This window comes from Urocampus carinirostris, chromosome 5 (genome assembly GCF_059441175.1).
Source record: "Urocampus carinirostris isolate Australia breed hairy pipefish chromosome 5, RoL_Ucar_1.0, whole genome shotgun sequence".
Lineage (NCBI taxonomy): Eukaryota > Metazoa > Chordata > Actinopteri > Syngnathiformes > Syngnathidae > Urocampus > Urocampus carinirostris.
In genome coordinates this window covers 42,294,738-42,318,657 of record NC_142353.1, presented here as the reverse complement: position 1 = coordinate 42,318,657, position 23,920 = coordinate 42,294,738, and the positions used below count along the sequence as shown (strand labels likewise).

General features: G+C 40.9%; 1 protein-coding gene across 1 annotated transcript in view; it reads right to left on the bottom strand.

The window, feature by feature from the left end:
• Positions 1-802: 802 nt before the first annotated feature.
• Positions 803-23,920, bottom strand: part of zmat4a (zinc finger, matrin-type 4a) — a 96,178-nt gene continuing 73,060 nt past the window's right edge. The window contains exons 6-7 of the mRNA XM_088335230.1: positions 8,247-8,343; positions 803-1,590 (exon numbers count right to left, since the gene is read on the bottom strand). Of these exons, the coding sequence (XP_088191356.1) occupies positions 1,563-1,590; positions 8,247-8,343 (125 nt within the window). The 3' untranslated portion in view covers positions 803-1,562. The remainder of the gene's footprint in view (positions 1,591-8,246; positions 8,344-23,920) is intronic.

Sequence of the window (23,920 nt, the reverse complement as noted above, 5' to 3'; positions counted from 1 at the left end):
CCGCATATGCTGAATTTAAAACAATAAGATAAAATACGGAAACTCTGGGAATCAGCTTATAGGTGCATATTTGGCATGGGGCGTGGCCTATACAGGAACAACAAACTAAAATGAAATAAATGGGGCAAACAGAATTTACAGTAAGAGTCTGCTGAATTTCGATATTTGTATTTGTGAAATTGTTTTTGCAAGACACCATGCCAAAAAGAAATCGTCTTGGCAGTAACCAAACCTTACGAAGGAGATCCTTGTGTGGTATGAAACCCAGAGACAAAATGGGTATGGAGTGTCTCTGCTAAGTGTTGGTTGCAAGCTCTCAAGATTTCACACACCCAAAAATATAAAGGCTTCTCCCTTTTACAGTTTTCTTCTATCTATTTTATCAAGTGGCTATTTTAAAGCAGTTTTGAGGGGATGCCTTCCGTGCGAGTATTTACGGTAATTGAATTACTATTTAAACCAAGTAACTTGTTACTGTAAGTAATTATTTTTTTCAGTAATACGCCGATGGCTGAATAGGATGAACAGAGTCTCAAGTAGTAATGGAATGGATTTTGATTTATACGCATTAAATCATCTTAATTCCATCATTGTCATTAAATAATCAAGCTAATAATAAAGATTTTCACTACATATCTAATTTTATTATGTTAAGTTTAGACTGCATGTACATAGGGTTGGGTAAGGTTACTTTAACTTGATTACTTTCAATTACTTTTGGATTACTCCAATACCAAATATGCTAATAAAAGACAAAAGAATCTAAATATGAATAAAATGATGACTCACAACACGTGGTAAGCTTTCTCTCCTGGCTTTGATCTCTTTGATCTCCGGCAAAACGAACATAAAATGCGACAGAAACAAAATGAAAATAAATCCAAACAGCTTGCCAACATCATTTTTGCCGTTCCATGTGTTCCATTACTCCCCAAGCCTGCACAAAATTTAGTAATTGTATTCATATTTAGCTTCTTTTGTCTTTTATTAGCATACTTGGTATTGGAGTAATCCAAAAGTAATTAAAAGTAATCAAGTTAAAGTAACCCTACCCAACCCTGCATGTACAGTCTAAACATCTTCCAATTGCATTTTTTACATTGCATAAAAAGTACAGGATGCCATAGTAATTAGCCCAAATTTAGTCAGAATAAATCCAAACCAACAAAAAACAAACATATAAATAAATAAATAAAGACCATAGTACCAAAGTGTCTCTTTGAAATGTAAACAGGAGATTTCAATCATTTTTGTAGTTAAAAAAACAAAAAAAACGTTTCCAAAAAAATGCTGGCATTATCCAACAAACTGTAAATCAGGTCCATTTCGCAAGTAACAGAAAGTGAACCGTTTTACGGCTGAGGTGTCCGGCAAATCTCAAGTGAAATGGAAGCTGCCGTGCTGAAGTAAAAATAAGATGAAAAATAAATGAATCTGTATGCCGGGCGAGCCAAAGTGAGGGTGAAAAGGAATTAAAATAGAGTTTGTGGAGCTGAGGCAGAAAAAAAAAGCTGATCGCAGCTTGTCTGACATCAATTCAGTGGAGTTGGTTGGTCTCAGGTTCACTGGACGGATATTGGATTCTTCATACTGTTTGAGGAACAGAAAATGAATAGTTACATAAATGTAATTCTCAGTGATAAAATACTCACACGTTGTGCTTTATTAATGACTGGTGGGGATTATGCATCAGGAGAATGAATTCCATTTATATTTCACAAACATTTTTGTAGATTTTAATGCACATGTAAAACACAACACTACATATATTGTTTTTACGGATTTTTTTTAGAGATCGTTGTTGCTCGTCGCCCCCAAAAATACGCAGAGAGGACATATGGCAAAAAGGGAACGGCCTTTATCGCATTCGGGACACGTTCAAAGTTCCTGACGTTCAACATTGGCCTTTATAGTGTTCTCAAGTAAAGTTAAGATATATTGTGAAGGTCGCCCGCCCCGGCTCCTCCAGCATATCAGCTTGTGACCTCCTGCAACAACGTCATCCCATGACCTTCACCAGATGCCTACATCCTTATTATTAGTTATTATCCACATTCCACAACAGATTCAGATTTCAAAAAAGAAAAAGGAATGATGTTAGGGTCTTACACACCTATTACCACCAGAGGGCTTCAACCGGGGTTTGAACTGGGCACAGGTCTGTTCAGTCCCCAATTATCTAGAACCATTTAAAAGAACATTTTGAATATTACACGTGGTCGGACCATTACTACTGCCATTGTCATCCTGGTTTTCAATTTTATGTCATTTTCAGCCCCAATCCAGGTAAGAAAATAACACGGAAAACCAAAACGACTTCTAGTACCGTACATACTCACATTATAAGCCTACATCACATATAATAATAATAATAATAATAATAATTTCCTTGTATTGTCATTCTGTGTAACAATGTACACAGAACGAAATGTCGATTGCATCTGACCCGATGCAGCCGCAGCCAAGAGAGGGCGCCGCCGACCACTTTTTAAGTCTTAGGAATGACTCGGCCGGGGCGCGAACCCGAACCTCCCAGTCTCAAAGCGGGCGCCTTACCATCTAGGCTACTGAGCTGGTATATAAGAGATCCGCTAAAATTGCTTTAAACAGCCACATATTAAAGGAGTTCGTACCCCAAATATTAGAAAGTCGTGTACCCCAAAATTTTGTAAATAATAAAAGTCAATAGACAGGTAAAAAAGTTATAATCGTCACATTTTTAAACCATTTACTCTACTTTAAAACAGTGCTTCAATGGCAGACGCTCTTACAATATTTTTGGTATTTTGCTATCATTCCCTTATACGACTCGATCATTACTGTCACTGTTTTCAACTTTTACTTCCACCTATCACTAACTTATATGGGACCCACTATTATGGGCAGAAAAAAGGAAATAAAACAAACTAAACCACAATTAAATGAGATACGGTCCCCTTTGAACACAGACAGTGCAGACTGAAGACATGAAGGAGCCATCGAGCATGGAATCATCACCATTTACCGCAATCTACTGAAATCGCGACCCACTTTTGGGTCCCGATCAACTTGAAGGAAATGTACCGTAAATTCTGGACTATAAGCCGCTAATTTTTTCCCAAATGTTCAGCCCTGCGGCTTATTCAGCGAAGCGGCTAATTTATGGAACGGCCACCAGCGGCGCAGGGATTTAAAAGGTAAGATTAAGACCAGTTGATTATGTGCACCAAGAAAGACTGCAATTTCTAAGTTTAAGCATATATTTTCTGTAAAGTCAAGTTACGTTCCAATACTGAGGAAGATGCCCTTGATAGTGCGATAGTTGTAAGAAGGAAGTTCAAGACGATTAACCGTGAAATCCTCCACAGGTATGTTTGATACATTGCGAGCGTGATCCTACTAGCGTGTTGGTACCTTTCAAAGGCACGGTTTGGGATGAAAGTTATATTATTATTATTAAAGCTTTGAAAACTCTCTCTGTGTACCGTCTTTCTTCGTAAATATGTGTAACCATGTATAATATGTATTTGCAACTGTATATTTTTGTGATGTATTTATTTTAGAGATTTATTCTGTTATGTCTTCTGCGGACGAATCAAAAATAAGGGGCGGAGAAAACGCGGCCTGATGGGAAATGTGGTAAAGCTGAGTTACCGGTAGATCTGTCTGTTGTCGCAGCAGACAATAGTGGATATATATTTTTCCCACCCTTAACTTTGCAGGACAGGTGCATGCTACACCTAAACAGGGCACTACAAAATGTCTGTTCGTGCAAAGATTACGTATCAATTGTGGACATGTAAAAAATTAGGTATCTACCCAAAACGTATGTGTGGAGAGAATTGTCTCAAAAATATTTACACACGTATTGATCAGATTCAGAAATATATTTCCGATTTACTTAAGATCTAACAATCAGATGTTTTGATGAATGCCTATGCAAGATTGAGAATCGCATACGTAAATCGCAGATGTGTTTTTGGCTCGGCTAAATATTTGATACAAACCAGGTTTCTTCTTTTAATGGCACTGGAGAAATTGGAAAATTGGCCTTTGAAAAGTGCTTGAATTTCACTATGCTATGAAAAAGGTGTACGAACCCTGATGTATAGATAGATGGACGGATGAAGGGAGAGACAAAGGGAGAAAGGAATCGTTGGATGGTTGGAAAAATGGAAGGAAGCATAGATAAGGCATTCGAAGAAGGCTAAACCACTGTCCAAAATTTATCTTCACTTGGGGGTGGCATTAACTCAGGAGGGAGAGTACTTGTCTTGCGATCAAGATGTCACGGAGAGGAAGGGGTGACCGGACCAGAACGGAGGCAGGAGGCAGGAAGGGAGAACTCAATTGCGTGACGATCAAAAACTTTTATTTACCAAAATAAAAGTTGTCCAAAACTCAGGGACAAGACAGAACAAACAGGCTTTAACAAAAACGTGCAAACACAGGTTTCTTCCAACTCAACTAAACAGGACAAGGCATGACAGAACGGAAAAGGTATAATGAGCCAGCACCCGCAAAACCCACAATCCAGCCTTAAATAGCAGACACGCAATTAGTTGAACTGCTTCAGCTGGTGCCCAGGGGGCGGGGCAGACCGGTCGACAAGGCGACCATGACCCAAGAGATCGCAGGTTCAATTCCCGGCTCATCCGTGTTACATGTCGAAGTGTCCTTGGGCAAGACACTGAACCCCCAATGCCCCCAATAAGCAGGTTAGCGCCTTACATGGCTGCACGGCCGCTATTGGGAAATGTGAAGCACACTGTAAAGCGCTTTGGGAAGTCTTGACTTGAAAAGCGCTATATAAACACAGATCATTTCATTTCATTGATTGAAAGTAGAAAATAAAATGTGTTTCCAAAGCATTAAAAATACTTCGTTTACAATGACTATTTTGGGACAATATTTCATCCACGATGTTTTGTCAAATTTTAGTACAGTATATCTAAAACTAGCCATACCGGATTTCACCCAAATTCAAAATCCAGAACGTTCTGGATCTCAAGTAAATAAACCTTTTTTTTTCCCTTCGTGAGAAAACCGCAAATGCTGAAAGATTAAACAGTCGAACCTGTGAAGTCAGAAGTCCGTGGTAAAAGTCAATTGAAATTCCTCTCTAAAAGCAGTGGAGTGCATAAAACGAGTGGAAGCCCGGGGGCGAGCACATGATTATCATTTCCTTTAGGGCTGGTGTTCCCCTTCTGTGACTGCGGATGCCCCCCGGGATGCACGTGTCTTGTATTGACCGTCCAGAGTATCTGTGCCGCCCATTGAGTTTTCTTCTTTAAGCCCCCACTGATGCTGATGCTTTGTGCTGCCACATCAGCACCTCAATTTGCCCACAGAAGCATCCACCAATCGCAAAGTATCTACTTTTTCATATACAGTGGAACCTGGGTTCTCGACCATAATCCGTTCCAGAACCCTGTTCGAAAACCGATTTGTTCGATCACCGAAATCATCTTTCCCATTAAAAATAATGTAAATCGTTTTAATCCGTTCCAACACCCTGAAAGCTGTTTGGTTTTCTTTTCATTTTGTTTCTGTCGCATTTTATGTTAGTCTTGCCGGAGATCAAAGAGATCAAAGCCAGGAAAGAAAGCTTAGCACATGTTGTGAGTCATAATTTTATTATTTTGTCTTTTATCAGCATATTTGGTATTGGAGTAATCCAAAAGTAATTGAAAGTACCGTATTTTCCGCACTATAAGGCGCACCGGGTTATAGGGCGCACCCCCAAAAAATAGTTTTTGGTCCTATATTTTCCATACATAAGGCGCACCGGATTGTAAGGAGCTACAATGAGAACGTCGACAAAACAGTCAGATAGTTCAGTCAAACTTATTACCCCCTTATCATTCCGTAAGCTTGCAAAGAAGCAAATACGTGTCTCAGACATGTACGGAAACGGTGTCTGTACGATGTCACCAATCACTCAAGTGCATCGTTCCAAATATCATTCGGAAGGTTAAAGACTTGGGATTCAAGAAATGCCAAATATTTCTTAGTTTCCATTTTATTTTTTGCTGGCAACTGTGTGGACAGCAAAGTAAGAATTTTATTGTGCAGGGAAACGGGGTTCTTTACTGTGCATATGACAATAAACACTTTGAATTGAATTTAGTTTAAAAATCGACTCATCACGGATACATCAAGATCGTTCTAAAAAAAGATACCGGGAAAATATAAAGCCGCATAGCTCACCTAAGTCCTCTTGCAGCCATCACGTTCAATAATGATACGCAACCATGGTCTTCTTACAACCGTGAGTGTAGTAAATCCAGGAGAGTAAAATATTTACTAATACAGAATAGTAAAAAAAAATTTCTCTATGCCGTAGTGCAACCCAACGTGTGATTCACATTCATCTTTTTCAGCCAATTGCAGGCTTTGTTTCGCCCCTTTAGCCTATGCGAGCCTGTAAATGATAAAAAGGATCCGCCCCTCTTTACCTCCGAATAACTTTAGCCAATAGTGACTGATTCAACTGATGATTGACACATTGGTTAGGAAATGAAACGCCGGTATATAAATCCCAGCATACACCGCGGACGACTTCGCCTTCGAGGGAAAATCTAGTCGGCGGCTGCTTGCCTTAGTTGCCATATATAAGGCGCACTGAAAAAAATAAAAGGCTTTTAGGTGCGCCTTATAGTTCGGAAAATACGGTAATCAAGTTAAAGTAACCCTACCCAACCCTGGTGACAGTGACCATAACAGCAATGTACACGGTATTCCCACGGCTAACACAAGCAGCGCAGGCACGTGTGACTGCAGCACATTGCTGTTAAACAGTTTGTCACGTCTTCGGCATCCCCGTGGACGTGTCCAACAAGATTAGCCCTCGCAGGAGGAATTAATTCCTGGAGAACATGTCGTGTAGCATCGAGCATATTACTGTGGAAATTGCTGCTTTGGTTAAGAGGATTCAATTCACCTGACATCTTGTTTTGAGAAAAGGTGAGGGATATGAAATGATCTGCATTTATATAGCGCTTTTCAAGTCAATGACTTCCCAAAGCGCTTTACAGTGTGCTTCACATTTCCCAATAGCAGCCGTGCAGCCATGTAAGACGCTAACCTGCTTATTGGGGGCATTGGGGGTTCAGTGTCTTACCCAAGGACACTTCGACATGTAAATGAAATTATCTGCATTTATATAGCGCTTTTCAAGTCAATGACTTCCCAAAGCGCTTTACAATGTGCTCCACATTTCCCAATAGCGGCCGTGCAGCCATGTAAGGCTTGCTTATTGGGGGTATTAGGGGTTCAGTGTCTTACCCAAGGACACTTCGACATGTAAATGAAATGATCTGCATTTATATAGCGCTTTTCAAGTCAATGACTTCCCAAAGCGCTTTACAATGTGCTCCACATTTCCCAATAGCGGCCGTGCAGCCATGTAAGGCTTGCTTATTGGGGGTATTAGGGGTTCAGTGTCTTACCCAAGGACACTTCGACATGTAACACGGACGAGCCGGGATTCGAACTGGGATCCCTTGATCCCAAGACGAGCGCTCTACCTCCTGAGCTACTGTCGCCCCCATGGATCTGGATTACTTGTAGACAGGGTTGGGTAAAGTTACTTTAACTTGATTACTTTCAATGACTTTTGGATTACTCCAATACCAAATATGCTAATGAAAGACAAAAGAAACTAAATATGAATAAAATTACTAAACTTTGTGCAGACTTGGGGAGTAACGGAATACATGGAACAGGCAAAAATGATGTTGGCAAGCTGTTTGGTTTTATTTTCATTTTGTTTCTGTCGTATTTTATGTTAGTTTTGCCGGAGATCAAAAAGATCAAAGCCAGGAGGGAAAGTTTACCACGTGTTGTGAGTCATCATTTTATTCATATTTAGTTTCTTTTGTCTTTTATTAGCATATTTGGTATTGGAGTAATCCAAAAGTCATTGAAAGTAATCAAGTTAAAGTAACCCTACCCAACCCTGCTTGTAGAAGTCCCCATACCTTCAGGTTGCACCCAACAAATTTAAGACCTTAGAATTCCAGTGTCAGCATCGCCTCATTCCACAATATTTTCATATTTTATGCATGCATTGTGAAATGCACCATAACTAAAATGCCAAGGCGTACTTGAGGGACAGGGGATTTCAAGGACACAGATGAAAGAAAGCGGAATGTTTTTCTTGCCAAAAAGAGAAGTAGCATTTAGCACAACCAACATCAGCATCAATACTTAAAAGGAGCAAGTGAGGCCTACTTTTGGACCCCACAGTAGCGTGATCTACTCACTTGTTTTGGTGCTTTGAGCCTTGCAGATGTGCGTGGTATTGTGCCACTGAGTTTAGTGTCACGTCGCACACTTCGCAAGTATAGCTTCGCTTCAAACCTGGAAGTAAACAAAACATGGGGAACATCAGACATAAAAAAACTTGTCATTTCTAAACACGGTTCATAACGCCATAACACCATCAATGCACGTCAATCGCGGCCTTCCTCTTGGTCTCTTTACATTTACCGTATTTTCCGCACTATAAGGCGCACCTAAAAGCTGACCATGCGCCTTATAATACAGGGCACCTTATAAATGGATCAATATTAAGTCGCAAAGTCTTGCAACTAAGGCAAACAGCCGCCGACTAGATTTTCCCCCGAAGGCAAAGTAGTCCGCGGTGTATGCTGGGATTTATTTACCGGCATTTCATTTCCTAACCAATGTGTCAATCATCATTTGAATCAGTCACTATTGGCTAAAGTTATTCGGAGGTAAAGAGGGGCGGATCCTTTTTATCATTTACAGGCTCGCATAGGCTAAAGGGGCGAAACAAAGCCTGCAATTGGCCGAAAAAGATGAATGTGAATCACACGTTGGGTTGCACTACGGCATAGAGAAAACATTTTTTACTATTCTGTATTTGTAAATATTTTACTCTCCTGGATTTACTACACTCACGGTTGTAAGAAGACCATGGTTACGTATCATTATTGAACCCGATGGCTGCAAGAGAACTTAGGTGAGCTATGCGGCTTTATATTTTCCCAGTATCTTGTTTTAGAACGATCTTGATGTTTCTGTGATGAGTCTATTTTTAAACTAAATTCAATTCAAAATGTTTATTGTCATATGCACAGTAAAGAACCCCGTTTCCCTGCACAATAAAATTCTTACTTTGCTGTCCACACAGTTGCCAGCAAAAAAATAAAATGGAAACTAAGAAATGTTTGGCATTTTTTGAATTCCAAGACTTTAACCTTCCGAATGATATTTGGAACGATGCATTTGAGTGATTGGTGACATCGTACAGACACTGTTTCCGTACATGTCTGAGACACGTATTTGCTTCTTTGCAAGCTTTGGGAATGTTAAGGGGGTAATAAGTTTGACTGAACTATCTGACTGTTTTGTCGACGTTCCCATTGTTGCGCCTTATAATCCGGTGCGCCTTATGTATGGAACATATCGGACCAAAAACTATTTTTGGGGGTGCGCCCTATAACCCGGTGCGCCTTATAGTGCGGAAAATACGGTACTTCTGCTCTGTAGATCCTCTTCAACGTTCCCTGCTCATCCATCCTCTCCATGTGTCCAAACCAACCTAGTACTATCTTATCCACATGCTTGCTCAGTTCCACTGGTGTTATGAGTGCACTGCATGAAAGAGGTCTAAATCTAGTGGAAGCTAAAGCTCTTGTTGGTGATAGGAATGAGTGGAGAGGTGTTGTAAAAGGATAATGGGATGTTTGGGTGCGTTCAAAGGGATGGGCAGGGCACCTGTATGATGCGGCAGGGGTAAACCAGTGAAAGCTGTCGGGCCCTGCTCTTGAACAGAAGAGTGTGTTGTGTCACCCTGACCCTTTCTTGTGTCCCGTTTCATCTGGAGTGACGAAATCATGACCAACTTAGGTGCCGAGGTGCCTAACTTGTTTGGGTGTTTGGGCATTTGGGTTGGCCATGGTCCAAAAATGTTTGTGTGTGTTTTTAGCTATTTTTATCCCCCCTTTTTTTTTTTTTTGTATTTGTATGTGTTTGTCTTGCTGTTGGTCACCCCTCTTGAGGGATAGGACCAAGGTAGATAGAAACACGGTTCATGGATCTCTTAACCGTCTGTGGTGTAGCTTGGTAAGTACAGCCTGGTGGCGCCCATCCCTCACCACACCGTATTTTGGGTTAGGGGTTCGCTCCCTTGCATGAAACAGATACTGTTTTCCATAGTTACCAGTAGCAGGAGAAGGCTCATGTACGACTTAGATTTAGCACCTTCATGATCTGGTCACTGTTGTATTTTGGAGTAAAGCGCCATCCCTGTTTGCCATCCCTGTTTATGGCCATACCACCCTGAGAACGCCTGTTCTCGGGAAGCTAAGCAGGGTAGGGGGCCTGGTTAGTACTTGGATGGGAGACCACCTGGGAAAACCAAGTGCTGTAAATCGGTCATTCGTGCCATGCTCTGCTGTGACAGCTTGTCATTAGGGCAGTGTTCTCGATTGCCCGCGTCCCTGCGTCCTAGACGCATCATTTTTGCTGGGGATGCATTGTGTCAAATCAACGTGCGTCCCCAGGACACCAAATTGTCATTATTACCCGATTACTTTTTTAATTTTTTAACAAAGATTTACCGCACTCCAAATCTTTCGTCAGGCATATCCCCAATGTTGTTTTGGTCTCGCGCCGATCTCGGCAAACGAGATCTCGTTGTTTCGAGATGACGTCATTGTTTTGGTGGTTGTCGAGTGAAAGAGAAGTATGCCTCCGTAAAAACAGTTCGTATTAGGTGCAAATCAACAAAAAATTGGTAATTTCTTCAGTGTCGGAAATAAGTCGAAACACAATACAGAAAGTGGTAACAACGGCAATAATTCCGCCACGAAAAAACGGCGGAGAAATTCTTCAGAAGACCGAGAAGGCAAGGAAAACACTTGTTTTGAAGCAAACGATTCGACGAAAGATCAACAAAAGAATACTCCTAGCAAGAAAAGGACTTTTCTGCCAAAATGGACTCAATTATATTCCTGGTTACGCTATGAGGAGGATGATAATGGAGGCTCTATGTTCTGAGATGCGTGCACCCAACGTGACAAAAAAACTGGATTGCATAAATCATTTCGCAATACGAACATTCAGAAAAGCACATTGGATCGGCACAATGACAATGAAAACCACAAATCAGCTATGGAAATTCCGTTGCTGCAATTGGACCTTGAGAAGGCATTACAACTGTGGCGGGACAGCAAACCACGAAGAATATATGAACTGAAAAATCTGAAGTGATTAAAACTGCATGAATATATAGACTAATATTTTAGCAATATTATTTTGTATAATGTACAATATTTTTGTGAACTGAAAAATCTGAAGTGATAACTGCTTTGTGTTATCAATTAAGTGTGATGATTAAAACTGAATGAATACATAGATTTATATTATATATTTGTCGCAGATTTACAATTTCAACCTCGTTAACACTAAATTTTGGGGACATATAGATCTCTGTTGGGACCCATAGATTTTTGGTCCCCGGGACCCATCACTTTTCAGAGGTAAAATGAACACTGTTAGGGTGGTATGGTGTGTCCTCAAGTCAGACCAGTTAAGAACCAGTGCATGAATGGAATTGAAAGTGGAAATAAAGAAACTTTGAGTTGCATAATGATTACAGTCAAATGTTTCCGTCCACCCGATTGCAAGTTTTCGGTGATGCATGCACGCCATCAGGCACGGCCCAGCTGTTATCTGCTAAGTTATGCAGCAAGCTGTGATGTTCTGTCCCGCGGTGGCCCTTGACTGCTTGCTGCTGCAACTCTTCTTGAAAGGATATCTGATTACACAGCCGCTCAGGCATCAATCACGTCCAGCCACCTGCGGCACTACGCGGGACAGTGCCCACGAGGCACATTTTCAAAGATATTGCAAGAATGCAACCTGTGGAGGATAAAAATGGGCATTTGGAAAGGAACATTGCAACTTTAGTTGTACGGCAGTCAGTGCAATGCATGTACTATGTGTTTTGAATCGCATTGTCTTTATTGTCATTGATAACAACGTAGAAAATATTGTGTTGTGTGAGACATGACACTCCAGAGTAAAAATGTAATAAAGACTTAAAGAGGAAAAGAAGGATAGTGGACAAAGAATATTTACAACGTGGTGCACAAGGACTGGGCTAAGTTATAATAATAGCTCAATGTATGTGAATGAAAAAGAATAGTGCAATCTAATTTAGCAGCAACAAAACCCCCAAAGTAATTCACAAGGTATATATTTAATAAAATTTTGCAAAAACAAGCCATCCACCCCACCCCCCCGAAAAAGACAAAAAAAAAAAAGCTGCAAGATATGTTGTCACAGTTTTTGTGCGCTTGTTTATGGTGGTGATGGCCCTGGGGAAGAAACTGTCCCTGAGCCTGTTTTTCCTGGTTTTGAGGGCAATATGTCTGAAGGTTTTGGGGCCCCCCTTCCTATCTCTCTGATTCCTTCTAATCTTCTTGATTTGATTCCATCCTATGTTTCTGATCAAAGCGTTCACAGGGAATAGCCTACTTGTGACTCCAAGAGCCAAGAAGAAATCTGCGGGCTAGAGAATGTTCTCCATCCAGGCTATGCGGTGGAATGCTCTGCCTCCGGAGATAAGATCTGCAACCTCAGTAGATGTTTTTAGATCTAGACTTATGACAAACTTTTATTTTATAGCTTAAGATCGACCTTATCACATTACTCCGATTTTAGCTAACCTGCATTGGCTCCCTGTTAGCTTAAGATGTGATTTTAAGGTTCTGTTGGTAGTTTACAAAATAATGCATGGACTTGCTTCTTCATATCTTTCAGATTTACTTTCCCCCTATGTTCCAGTCCGGAGCTCTGAAAATGCTGGTCTACTAGTGATTCCAAAAGCCAAGAAGAGATCCTCAGGTTCCAGAGCCTTCTCCATTCGGGTCACGGTGCTGTGGAATGCTCTTCCCCCTGAGATTCTATCTGCAACCTCAGTGGAACTGTTTAAATCTAAGCTTAAAACATACATCTATAGTATATGAATAAACTATATTTAATGTTGACAATATCTGTGTATTATTTGCCCTCATGTAGGTTTTAGATCAGGGGATGGTGTCATAATAGTCCGTGGTTTGCAATAATCTGTGGTCTGTGCAGCCCTCTGAGATTTTTTGTGATTAAGGCCTATACAAATAAACATGACTTGACTTTCCTGTCCTTTTCGGCTGCCTGGTTGGTGGTGAAATGAGCGGGAAGGGCATATCGGGATGAGTCAGCAGACCAGCACCCTAACCTTAAGCATGTCCTCATCTGCATCGACCAATAGGCTGAGAAGGGAAGCTGTGTAGTTCCTGTCATGGACTTTTTGGACAATAATACATATTACCAGGGCAGCACGGCGGCGCAGTGGTTAGCCCGTGTGCGGCACAGTTCTAAGGTCTTGGGAACCTCCTGTGTGGGTTAAAATCCAGATACCGGACTTACTGTGCGGAGTTTGTATGTTCTCCCCGTGCTTGCGTGGGTTTCCTCCGGGCACTCCGGTTTCCTCCCACATTCCAAAGACATGCATTTCAGGTGGTTTGGCCGGTTCAAATTGTCCCTAGGTGTGAATGAGCGAGCGAGTTGTCTGTCCCTGTGTGCCCTGCGATTGGCTGGCAACCAGTTCAGGGTGTCCCCTGCCCACTGCCCGATGATTGCTGGGATGGGTTCCAGCACCCCCGCGACCCTACTGAGGATAAGCGGTGCAGCTAATGAGATGAGATGAGATACATATTACCTATGTTTTATTTTTTGATTGACGTTCACTATGATTTCTGCATTGTTACACAATGCAACATCTATTGCAGCCTGGTCATCTTGAAAGGGGGAATTACCACTTGTGTGGACCTTTCTCAAGGTTTCCAATTAACCATTATGTTGAGGTTTTGAGTTTTTCTTTGCCTGCATGCTGGATTCAGATCAGGGGATGGTGTAATTGTTGACGGTGGAGTCTTTGGAGACATTTTGTGATTAAGGGCTATACAACTAAATGTGTATTGACACGTGAAAAGGCACAGTGTTACTTATAAATGAAACATAATCAGGGTTGGGTAGGGTTACTTTAACTGGATTACTTTCAAATACTTTTGGATTACTCCAATACCAAATATGCTAATAAAAGACAAAAGAAACTAAATGTGAATAAAATTACTAAATTTTGTGCAGGCTTGGGGAGTAACGGAATACATGGAACGGCAAAAATGATGTTGGCAAGCTGTTTGGATTTATTTTCATTTTTGTTTCTGTCGCATTTTATGTTAGTTTTGCCGGAAATCAAAGAGATCAAAGCCAGGAGGAGAGAAAGCTTACCACGTGTTGTGAGTCATCATTTTATTCATATTTAGTTTCCTTTGTTTTTTATTAGCATATTTGGTATTGGGGTAATCCAAAAGTAGTTGGAAGTAATCCAGTTAAAGTAACCCTACCCAACCCTAAACATAATGATGGCACCAAAGGTAGTTTTGGAGCTTAAAATATACCTTCTTGTGCCTGCCTAAAAATGACATGAAAATAACTCAGACCGGGATTCACTTAGCCTAGAGTAGTTGATTTTCTGTAAATCCAAAAAGTAATTTTCATGTATGGCAATTAGGGGTGGGCAATGTTGCAAAAATATCATCTGATTTGTTTCCTTTACAATCTCCATTACTTCCAAATATTTTGGTTGACTAACTACCAGAGCACATTTTTAATCATTTTTCTTTAATGTTACAAAAAAAATGAACTTGTAGTAAATGTACAGATGCTCCCCTACTTATGAACATTCGAGTTACGAAAAACGGTAGATACGAACATTTTTTAGTGGGATGTCGAAATATATCTGGACATTGCTGTAAGTTAGATTTTGTATTGTGCACCTTTCTCCGAGTACAGTAGTGCTTCTTTCCGCCACTACCGGCGTGTGGCGCTGTGAGAACTCACCCAGCATCCACTTCGAAGAAGAAATCCGCTTCCTCTTCCTAGTTCGTGTGTAAACATTCTATTCTGTATCTCCAGAGCACTAAACACTTTGACATTTTTTTTTCTAATATCCTGTGCGTTCATTCAATATGGTTGGTGTAAAGTGTAAATAAGAGACGAGCCATTTCTTTTGAAATGAAAGTAGAATAAGGAAGCTTGATGCGGTTGAGAAAATGGTTGAATCACTTTTTTTCTGCCACTTTCTACCACGGAGGAGGAAGTCGCCTAATTCTTGAAGCTCATCTCCCAAAAGTGAGTTGAACTTAACTTTATTTATATTAATAGAGCATAATATTTCATTAAATGTTTATTTTTTCGTACAAAACAATACAGGTTACTTATACAAGCCTTTAACATACAAAATATAGCACTAAAGCAACTTATGAACACATTCAACTTACGAACGATCTCGTTCGTAAGTAGGGCAGCGTCTGTATCTACTTTTATGAGTTTAATTCAAGCATTAGGTACCTGATGACAAAACATCGGGCATTAATGCAAAGAGATTAGTATTAGAGGACACTAGCATTAGGTGCCCAAATGATTCAGCATCGACTGCTAAACTGATTTCAGGCATTGTTACGGTAGAAAAGAATATGTCACAAAAATCATTTAATCATTATTTGGAATCTTGTTTAAGATCACGATTGGTATTGCCCGACCCAATGGAAAAACCATCTTTTTGCAGCATGAGAAAAGATTCAGTTTCAAGATTCGCTGTGGGCATATAAAAAGATCCATTACGAGATATTCCTAGACGAACTGTCCTTTTGATGAACTGTTTTTCAAGCTCATGTTCACTGAGCCCAGTGGCCTGCAAAACGTCAACTCAGATTCCTGTCTCGTACGCTGAGCCAGACACCCGGAAATCGCAATGGATCCAACAACATTGAAGAAATTGGACCTATGAATAAGTTAGAATTGGTACTATGCTCTGTTTTGTTTTCCTTTCTAACTAACTTATTCTGACTGCTAATGCTTGACGTTTTAACAATTTGCATTACCGTAAATTCCGGACTATAGAGTGCACCTGATTATAAGCCGCACCCACCACATTTTAAGAGGAAAACCGATTTTGTACATACACAAGCCGCACCTGTGTATAAGCCGCATGCGCCCACATTCAAACAAGTAACACAAACACAAAATTAACCCAAACCCGTGATTGAAACTAAATGTCCTTCATTTAAGTCGACAGTCCAAAAATCACAGCCGGCAAAATGAACGGAAAATCATACCGTACTTAAGGTTTGATGCAGACCTGCATAGTCCGGGTCCCGTTGAAAGTAATCCAAGGAAAAAAGTGTATATTTTCAAAGGTAGGGCAGGAAGATGAACACATTTACTCACGCAACTCCTTTTTCTTTAACCAACTTTTTACCTCCTCTTCTTTCCTTGTCTGTCCCTCACCTTTAACGGTCCCCACTTAAACTCAGCACCCCGCGTTTGTTCCGCCCATCATTTTTCGTTCACCCGTGCAAAACATATCAGAATAAGTGTCTAAAATAAATACAAATAAATACATTACAAAAATATACAGTTCCAAATACATATTATACATGGGTTACACATATTTACAAAGAAAGCAATACACCGAGAGAGTTTTCAAAGCTTTAATAATAATAATATAGCTTTGACAGGGCAGTTAATGGTAGCAACACTCGAGCGCCGCAGGCAGCCGTTAGAAAAATTACATAAATTGGCCGCATCACTGAATAAGCCGCAGGGTTGAAAGTTAGGGAAAAAAGTAGCGGCTTATAGTCCAGAATTTACGGTAATAGGTTTTCATATGATCATGTTTTCACGAATTTCCATGTAGATTTGAAAGTAAACATGAGTTAAGCCAAAAACACATGATTCACTATGCTACTTAAAGAGTTAATTTAGATTGGCATGTAACATATTTGAATTGAATTTTGTTTATTGTCATTGATATCCACGTTGTGTAACATTGTATGTAACGCGATTAAACATGGCATTCTGAAGAAAACATCTAATAAAAACTTTAATGAGTAAAAAAAAAGTGTCAGGACCAGAACGAAAACAGGACCCAATTGCGTGACGTTTTATTGAAGGGAAGAGGAAGGGCTGCGCCCACGATCCGGTGTTCGCTGGACGCGGGAAGCAAGTCGCTCTCGTACTCAGATTGTGATCCGAACACGGAAGTGGATCTTCCGTAGCGAGCGATGGCGGTGTCAGGGACGGAAAAACAGGTCGATAGCCGGGACAGGAGAACAAAAACATGGTCGGAATCAAAACGGGTCTTAGCCGGAGACAGACAGGAAAAAAAACAGGACAGGTGGGAGTCAGGGTCGAAAAAGGCTTGCTTAGTATTCACTGAGGTTTGCAGACGGACTGACAACAGGAGATTGACAGGACTGGGCTCAAATACTGACAGGGAGCCAATCAGAACCCGCGGCAGTTGGCGCCAAATGAGCTGGCACAGCTGAGTCACATCAGTAATCATGACAATCAGGATAAAAGGCAGAATAAAGTATTTACAACGTAGTTCTTAGAGACTAGCCTAGTATAATGATAAAGCAATGTTTGTGAAGCAAAAAATTATAGTGGCTCACAAGAATAGTGCATTGACAAGGAATACAATAACATTTAGCAGTAACAAAAACCCCAAAATAAGTCCTAATCACTATTTCTGATTAATGACTTATTACAATATTTATTTAAGAGATTATTGTCACGGTTGCCATGGCGCCCAATTGGCCCTGCCCGTGTGGCGCTAGCTGCAGCTCGTTGACGGATTGGCTTCCCATCTATTTAAGCTCAGTGCTCTCACTCACCCTTTGTCAGTCCGTCAACGAACCTCTTCCCCGCAAGACGTGGGTTTTGACTCTGTTCGGTTTCCTGCCCATGTTTCCTTTTGTTCCAGTCGTTCCAGTCTATTTTTGTCCTGTTTATTATTGATCTCCAGTTTAGTTCCTATGTAGTTTGTCATGTTTAATTTCAATATCCTGTTTTGATATCAATCCTGTCTGTCCCGTCCTGTCCGATATCGACTCCATCTGTCCGATATCTGCTCGGGCAATTGGTATTGATCTCGTCGGTCTTGGGCTTCCTGTCATTCCACGCTAGACTGTTGCCTAATGTGCATGACTGCCCCATCTCATCTCATCAGTTGCACTGCTTATCTTCAGTAGGGTCGCGGAGGCGCTGGAGCCCATCCCAGCAATCATCGGGCAGTGGGCAGGGGACACCCTGAACTGGCAGGGCACACAGGGAAAGACAACTCACTTGCTCAGTCACACCTAGGGACGATTTGGACCGACCAATTCACCTGAAATGCATGTCTTTTGAATGTGGGAGGAAACTCACGCAAGCACGGGGAGAACATACAAACTCCGCACAGTAATGCCGGGAGCTGGATTTGAACCCACGCGGGAGGTTCCCACGACCTCAGAACTGTGCCGCACACGCGCTAACCACTGCGCCGCCGTGCTGCCTGCATGACTGCCCCATTTCCCCTAAAATAAAAGACTAGTGTGAGGAACGTCACGCATTTGGGTTCTCCTCCAGTTCCGGTTCATGACAATTATAAATGTACAACTTGTATTTTGACTCAAGTCAGCTAGGACACATTTGACATTTTTTTTTGTAAATGTGACTTTATAAATACACATTGGTCATGGGACATAATATACATTTACTTAAAATACTGTAATTCAAACTTTAAAAAGGAAAAGTACATTTTATTTTGCTTATGAATATAAAACTTCACATTCTTGGTATCCAGGTTTTTCTAGATTGAAGTTACTGGAGGAGCATTTTGCAGTGCTACCCAGGCTGAAGTTTTCTCCTGGGAGTCTCCCGAAAAAATGCTTCAGACAACAGCCATGAAGTAATGCATTACTCATCTTTCTTTGCCAAGGTAATGGACAGGAGGGAGATCTCCATCTGGGGTTACGTACTTTCTATTGCTATTTTCTCTTTCAATGACTGCCATGCATTGTTTATGTGGGGAGCACTAGGAGTGGTCTGTTTCATCGTTGATTCTTAAATTTTGAAAGTGTAACACCCAAAATGTTTTTTAAAAAATTCGTGGCTATATAAGCTAATGCAGGGGTGTCAAAGTCATTTGAACTCGGGGGCCACACGATAGAACAAACATTCTGTCGGGGGCCGGACTAGTAGATTAAAGAGAAAGAAAAAGAGATAAAGAAATAAGAGAAAGAGGGAGGGAAAAGGAGAGAGGGCGGGTAAAAGAAAAAAAAGAGAGAGCGGGAGAGAGCGGGAGAAAGAAAAGATAAAAAGTCGTGAGAGAGGGGGAAAAGAAAGGGAGCGGAAGAAAGAAATCCAAAGAGAAATAGAAAGACAGAAGGAGGGAAAAGAGAAAAGAAAGCGCAAAGGGTAGGAAGAGAGAAAGAGAAAAGAGAGAAAAGGAAGTTAGAGCAAAATAGGTTAAAAGAGAGAGAAAAAGACAAAGAGCAACAAAGGAAGAGAAAAAGAGAGACAGAGAGTGGGAGAAAAGGGGTGGAAAAGAGAGAGAGAGGAAGAGAGAGAGAGAGAGAGAGAGAAAGAAATACAAGTACAGTGTCTTTGTTCGAGGCACCTGGCTTTGGCAACATCAAGTTGGCATATTTCAACCTGCAGCTTGTTTTTCTCTTGCGCTTCTCTGAGTGTTGTCTCGCGGGCCGGATTCAATCCCTTAGCGGGCCTGATCTGGCCCACGGGCCGCCTGTTTGACACCTGTGAGCTAATGGAAACTTAAATGAATATCTCAATAGAGGAGGTAGCGATATATTTTTAATCTTTTTCCCATTTCTACCACTTTAGTCCGCCTCTGTTGTTCCAAAAGAACAGACACATAAGAGAAAAGTGTCTTTAAAAAGAACAGCGTGTATTATTGTGTGTATTGTATTATAGCGCCCACTACTGGTGAAGAAAAAAAATGGATATATTTAAATAATAGGCAAAAATACATGGACTATAATATAGAGTGGCATTTTTAAACATCCGACTACCGTAAATTCCGGACTATAGAGCGCACCTGACTATAGGCCACACCCACCACATTTTAAGAGGATGACCGCTTTTGTACTTACACAAGCCGCACCTGTATATAAGCCGCATGCACCCACACAAAAACATGTAACACATTCACAAAATTAACCCAAACCCGACTTTGAGTCCCGCAATTGTAACTGAATATGAAGTCCAAAAACAACAGCAACAGCCGGCAAATTGAATGTAAAATGATACCGGTACTTAAGATATGACGCAGACCTGCAGAGTCCGGGTCCCGTTGAAAATAATCCAAGGAAAAAAAATGTATATTTCCAAAGGTAAGGGTGGGAAAAATATATATCCACTATTGTCCGCTGCGTCCTCAAACACGTCTCACCTTTACTCCACTTCCCATCAGCCCCCGTTGTATTCGCCCCTTCTTTTTCATTCGCCCGTGGAAAACATATCAAAATAAGTTTCTAAAATAAATACATTACAAAAATATACAGTTGCAAATACATATTATAGATGGTTACACATATTTACAAAGAAAGACGGTACACCCAGAGAGTTTTCAAAGCTTTAATAATAGTATTATAACTGTCATCCCAAACCGTGTCTGTAAAGGGTAGCAAAACGCTACTAGGAACACGCTCGAAACACAAGGAAACGGGTCTGTTAAAAAAAAAATACGGTACTTGTAAAAATCATGGTAAACCGTGCTCATCTTCCTCCTTATAACTGTCGTCATTAAAGTCGTCTTCCCCAGTATGGGAAAGAGACTTCGTCACATAGACGTCGTCCTACGCTCCTTAATTCAAAAACACCCTAGCAACACACTCGCATATATTCCACCGGTCTAAATCTTACCTTTTGTACTCGAGCGCCGCTGGCGGCTGTTAGAAAAAATACTTAAATTGGCCGCATCACTGAATAAGCCGCAGGGTTGAACATTTGGGAAAAAAGTAGCGGCTTATAGTCCGGACTTTACGGTTGGTCAAGTTAAAGTTCTTCATCACAAGAAGTCACAAAGATCTATAGAGACTACTGACTATTACAGACTTTTATTACACGATCCCCTGATCTAAAACCTACAAGCGGGCAAGGAAAAACTCAAAACCTTTTTGGAGAGGACGTCGTTGGGCGTCGCCCCAAAATATACGCAGAGAGAAGATATGGCAAAGAGGGAACGCTCTTTATTCAGAACTGTTCAAGCAACGTTCACTTAATGTTCATTCGAGCAATGTTCCTGAAACGTTCATCGTTTCTCATTTCACGTCGGCATTTATAGTGTGTTCAAAAACATCTAGTGATGTTTTTCCCGCCCTGACTTTCTCAGTCAAAAGCTTGTGACTTCCTGCCACAACATCATCTCCTGACTCCCGCCAGATGTCTTCACACAATATGCTACTGTCAGTTCGAAGGCTGCTGATTTACAGTTGATCCACAACAACCTCAGCATGAGGAAAATGAAGAAACCTGGAGAAGGGACTGCACATGAGGTAATCCTCCCTTCCAAGATGACCAGGCAATGAAAATAGAAATGAAATATAAAATAATAATAGTACAATATAAAATAAGAAATAAAATAAAAAGCATGACAAGGTTGCAATGAATGTAGCATTAACAAACAATACACAGACATTGTCAAAATAAAATATAGGTCATTCATAAACTAAAGAATATAAGTGTCACGGTTGCCACGGCGCCCAATTGGTCCCGCCCATGGACACCAGCTGAAATATGTTGACAGATTGCTCCCTGACTACTTATACGCTGTCTTGTGAGTTGCCTGGTGTCGGAGCATCTGCAAAACTCCTGCTAAACTCTGTTGTGATACGTCAAGCACTGTGAATCCCCGTTTCTGCCTGTGTTTTGCTGCTGTTTGTTTCTCGCCTCAATCTGTTTGATTTTGACCACTTCCTTGTTCCGATTTATCTACTTCCGCGACCAACGATCCCCGGATTGAGTGTGCGCTTTTCTCTTCTCCCCAGTAAACTGTGAGTAACGTTACGCGAGTGGGTTCTGCTTCCTGTTTCCTGTCCTTGTACCTGACAATAAGTGTATTTTACGCCTAGTTTTAAACAGTTTCACTGAAAGTGATAACTTTGAACTTTAATTACATTTAAAATAAATAGAGAAGAAACAGTTTTGAACTTGCAAGGAGAATAGTGAGAGAAGCCTTCAGATAAGAAAGTCCAACCTCTTATAAAATACGCTCCCCAAGCCCTTTTTTAATCTCCTAGTTTAGAAAAGTCAGAAAGAGTGTCGCAGGTTCGATTCCCGGCTCCTCCGTGTTACATGTCGAAGTGTCCTTGGGTAAGACACTGAACCCCTAATACCCCCAATAAGCAGGTTAGCACCTTATATGGCTGCACGGCCGCTATTAAAACTTTTTTTGGGCAGCAGTGGCTCAGGAGGTAGAGAGCTCGTCTTGGGATCAAGAGATCGCAGGTTCGATTCCCGGCTCCTCCGTGTTACATGTCGAAGTGTCCTTGGGTAAGACACTGAACCCCTAATACCCCCAATAAGCAGGTTAGCGCCTTATATGACCGATTCCCGGCTCCTCCGTGTTACATGTTGAAGTGTCCTTGGGTAAGACACTGAACCCCTAATACCCCCAATAAGCGGGTTAGCGCCTTACATGGCTGCACGGCCGCTATTAAAACTTTTTTTTGGGCAGCAGTGGCTCAGGAGGTAGAGAGCTCGTCTTGGGATCAAGAGATCGCAGGTTCGATTCCCAGCTCCTCTGTGTTACATGTCAAAGTGTCCTTGGATAAGACACTGAAGCCCTAATACCCCCAATAAGCAGGTTAGCGCCTTAACATGGCTGCACGGCCACTATTGGGAAATGTGAAGCACATTGTAAAGCGCTTTGGGAAGTCCTGACTTGAAAAGCGCTATATAAATGCAGATCATTTCATTTCATATTCTCTCATTTGACCTTATCTGTTCTTCACGGTCGTCCATTTCCATAACAATGCCGCTGCACATTTCGACGTGATGGACCGTTTTTCGTAGGACCTCCTGAATATTTCATCACATGTACACATCTGCCGACTCAGGCTGCACGTTTTATCGGCATGTTGAGCAGATTGAGAGAATGATGCTGAGGGTCAGATAGAGGCAAGAGCCGCATCAGATAAACCAGGATAAGAGCTCAAAGTGCCATGGCGAAGAGGAAGGAACTGTGAAATTTTTAGCGGTTCGGGGCAATGTTCCCTGTAATTTTCCTTACGGGTCTGAGCGTTCACACAACGTTGGTGAGCAACGCTTGAAACAACAGTGAGCAACCATAATCCCAAGTGTGGCAAGATAATTCATTATCAAACATGTCCAAAACTTGACATCAAGTTACATTTTAGTTTCCGGCAATGCAAAATTATTTTTCTCTTTTGAATGAATTGACTCATGTACTATTGCAAAGGTTGTACGGCCTACAAACGTCATTTGTTCTTACAATTCTTTCACAAGATATCCATTTCTTTTTATTTCCTAATAAATTTTGTCGCATAATATTAACAATTTGGGGGGCTTATTTAGTCGGTTGTAAGATACAGAACTGTACTTAATCACATGTTTTAGTGGAAGTACAATGTTGGCAACAAGATTCACTTGATATAATTGGAAATTATTTGAATGCGACACAAACTTTTTCTTCTTTTTCCGTGTTTTTTTTCTACTTTTTCTTAAATTCCTTTAAAAAAATCTCATTGTGTTTATTTTTTCCGAGCTGCTACTTTTTTCTTTTTGTTCTCTATTTACTTTTTTCCAACATTTCTTTCTTTTCTTTTTTTCTGGCTTTTTTTCTAAATTTTTCCTTCCTTTTTTCTCTTCCTTTTGTTTCTTTTTTTCTCAGCTTTTCACTACTTTTTCATTTTGGTATTTTTTTCTTTTTTGTTCTATTCCCCATTCCTTTAAGTCATTTTGTGCATAATTTTACATCATATTTGGTCATGTTGGGATTAAAGAAGCAAAAAACAACCTGAAGAGCCGTTTAGGACCCGAAAGAGCTGGTTCC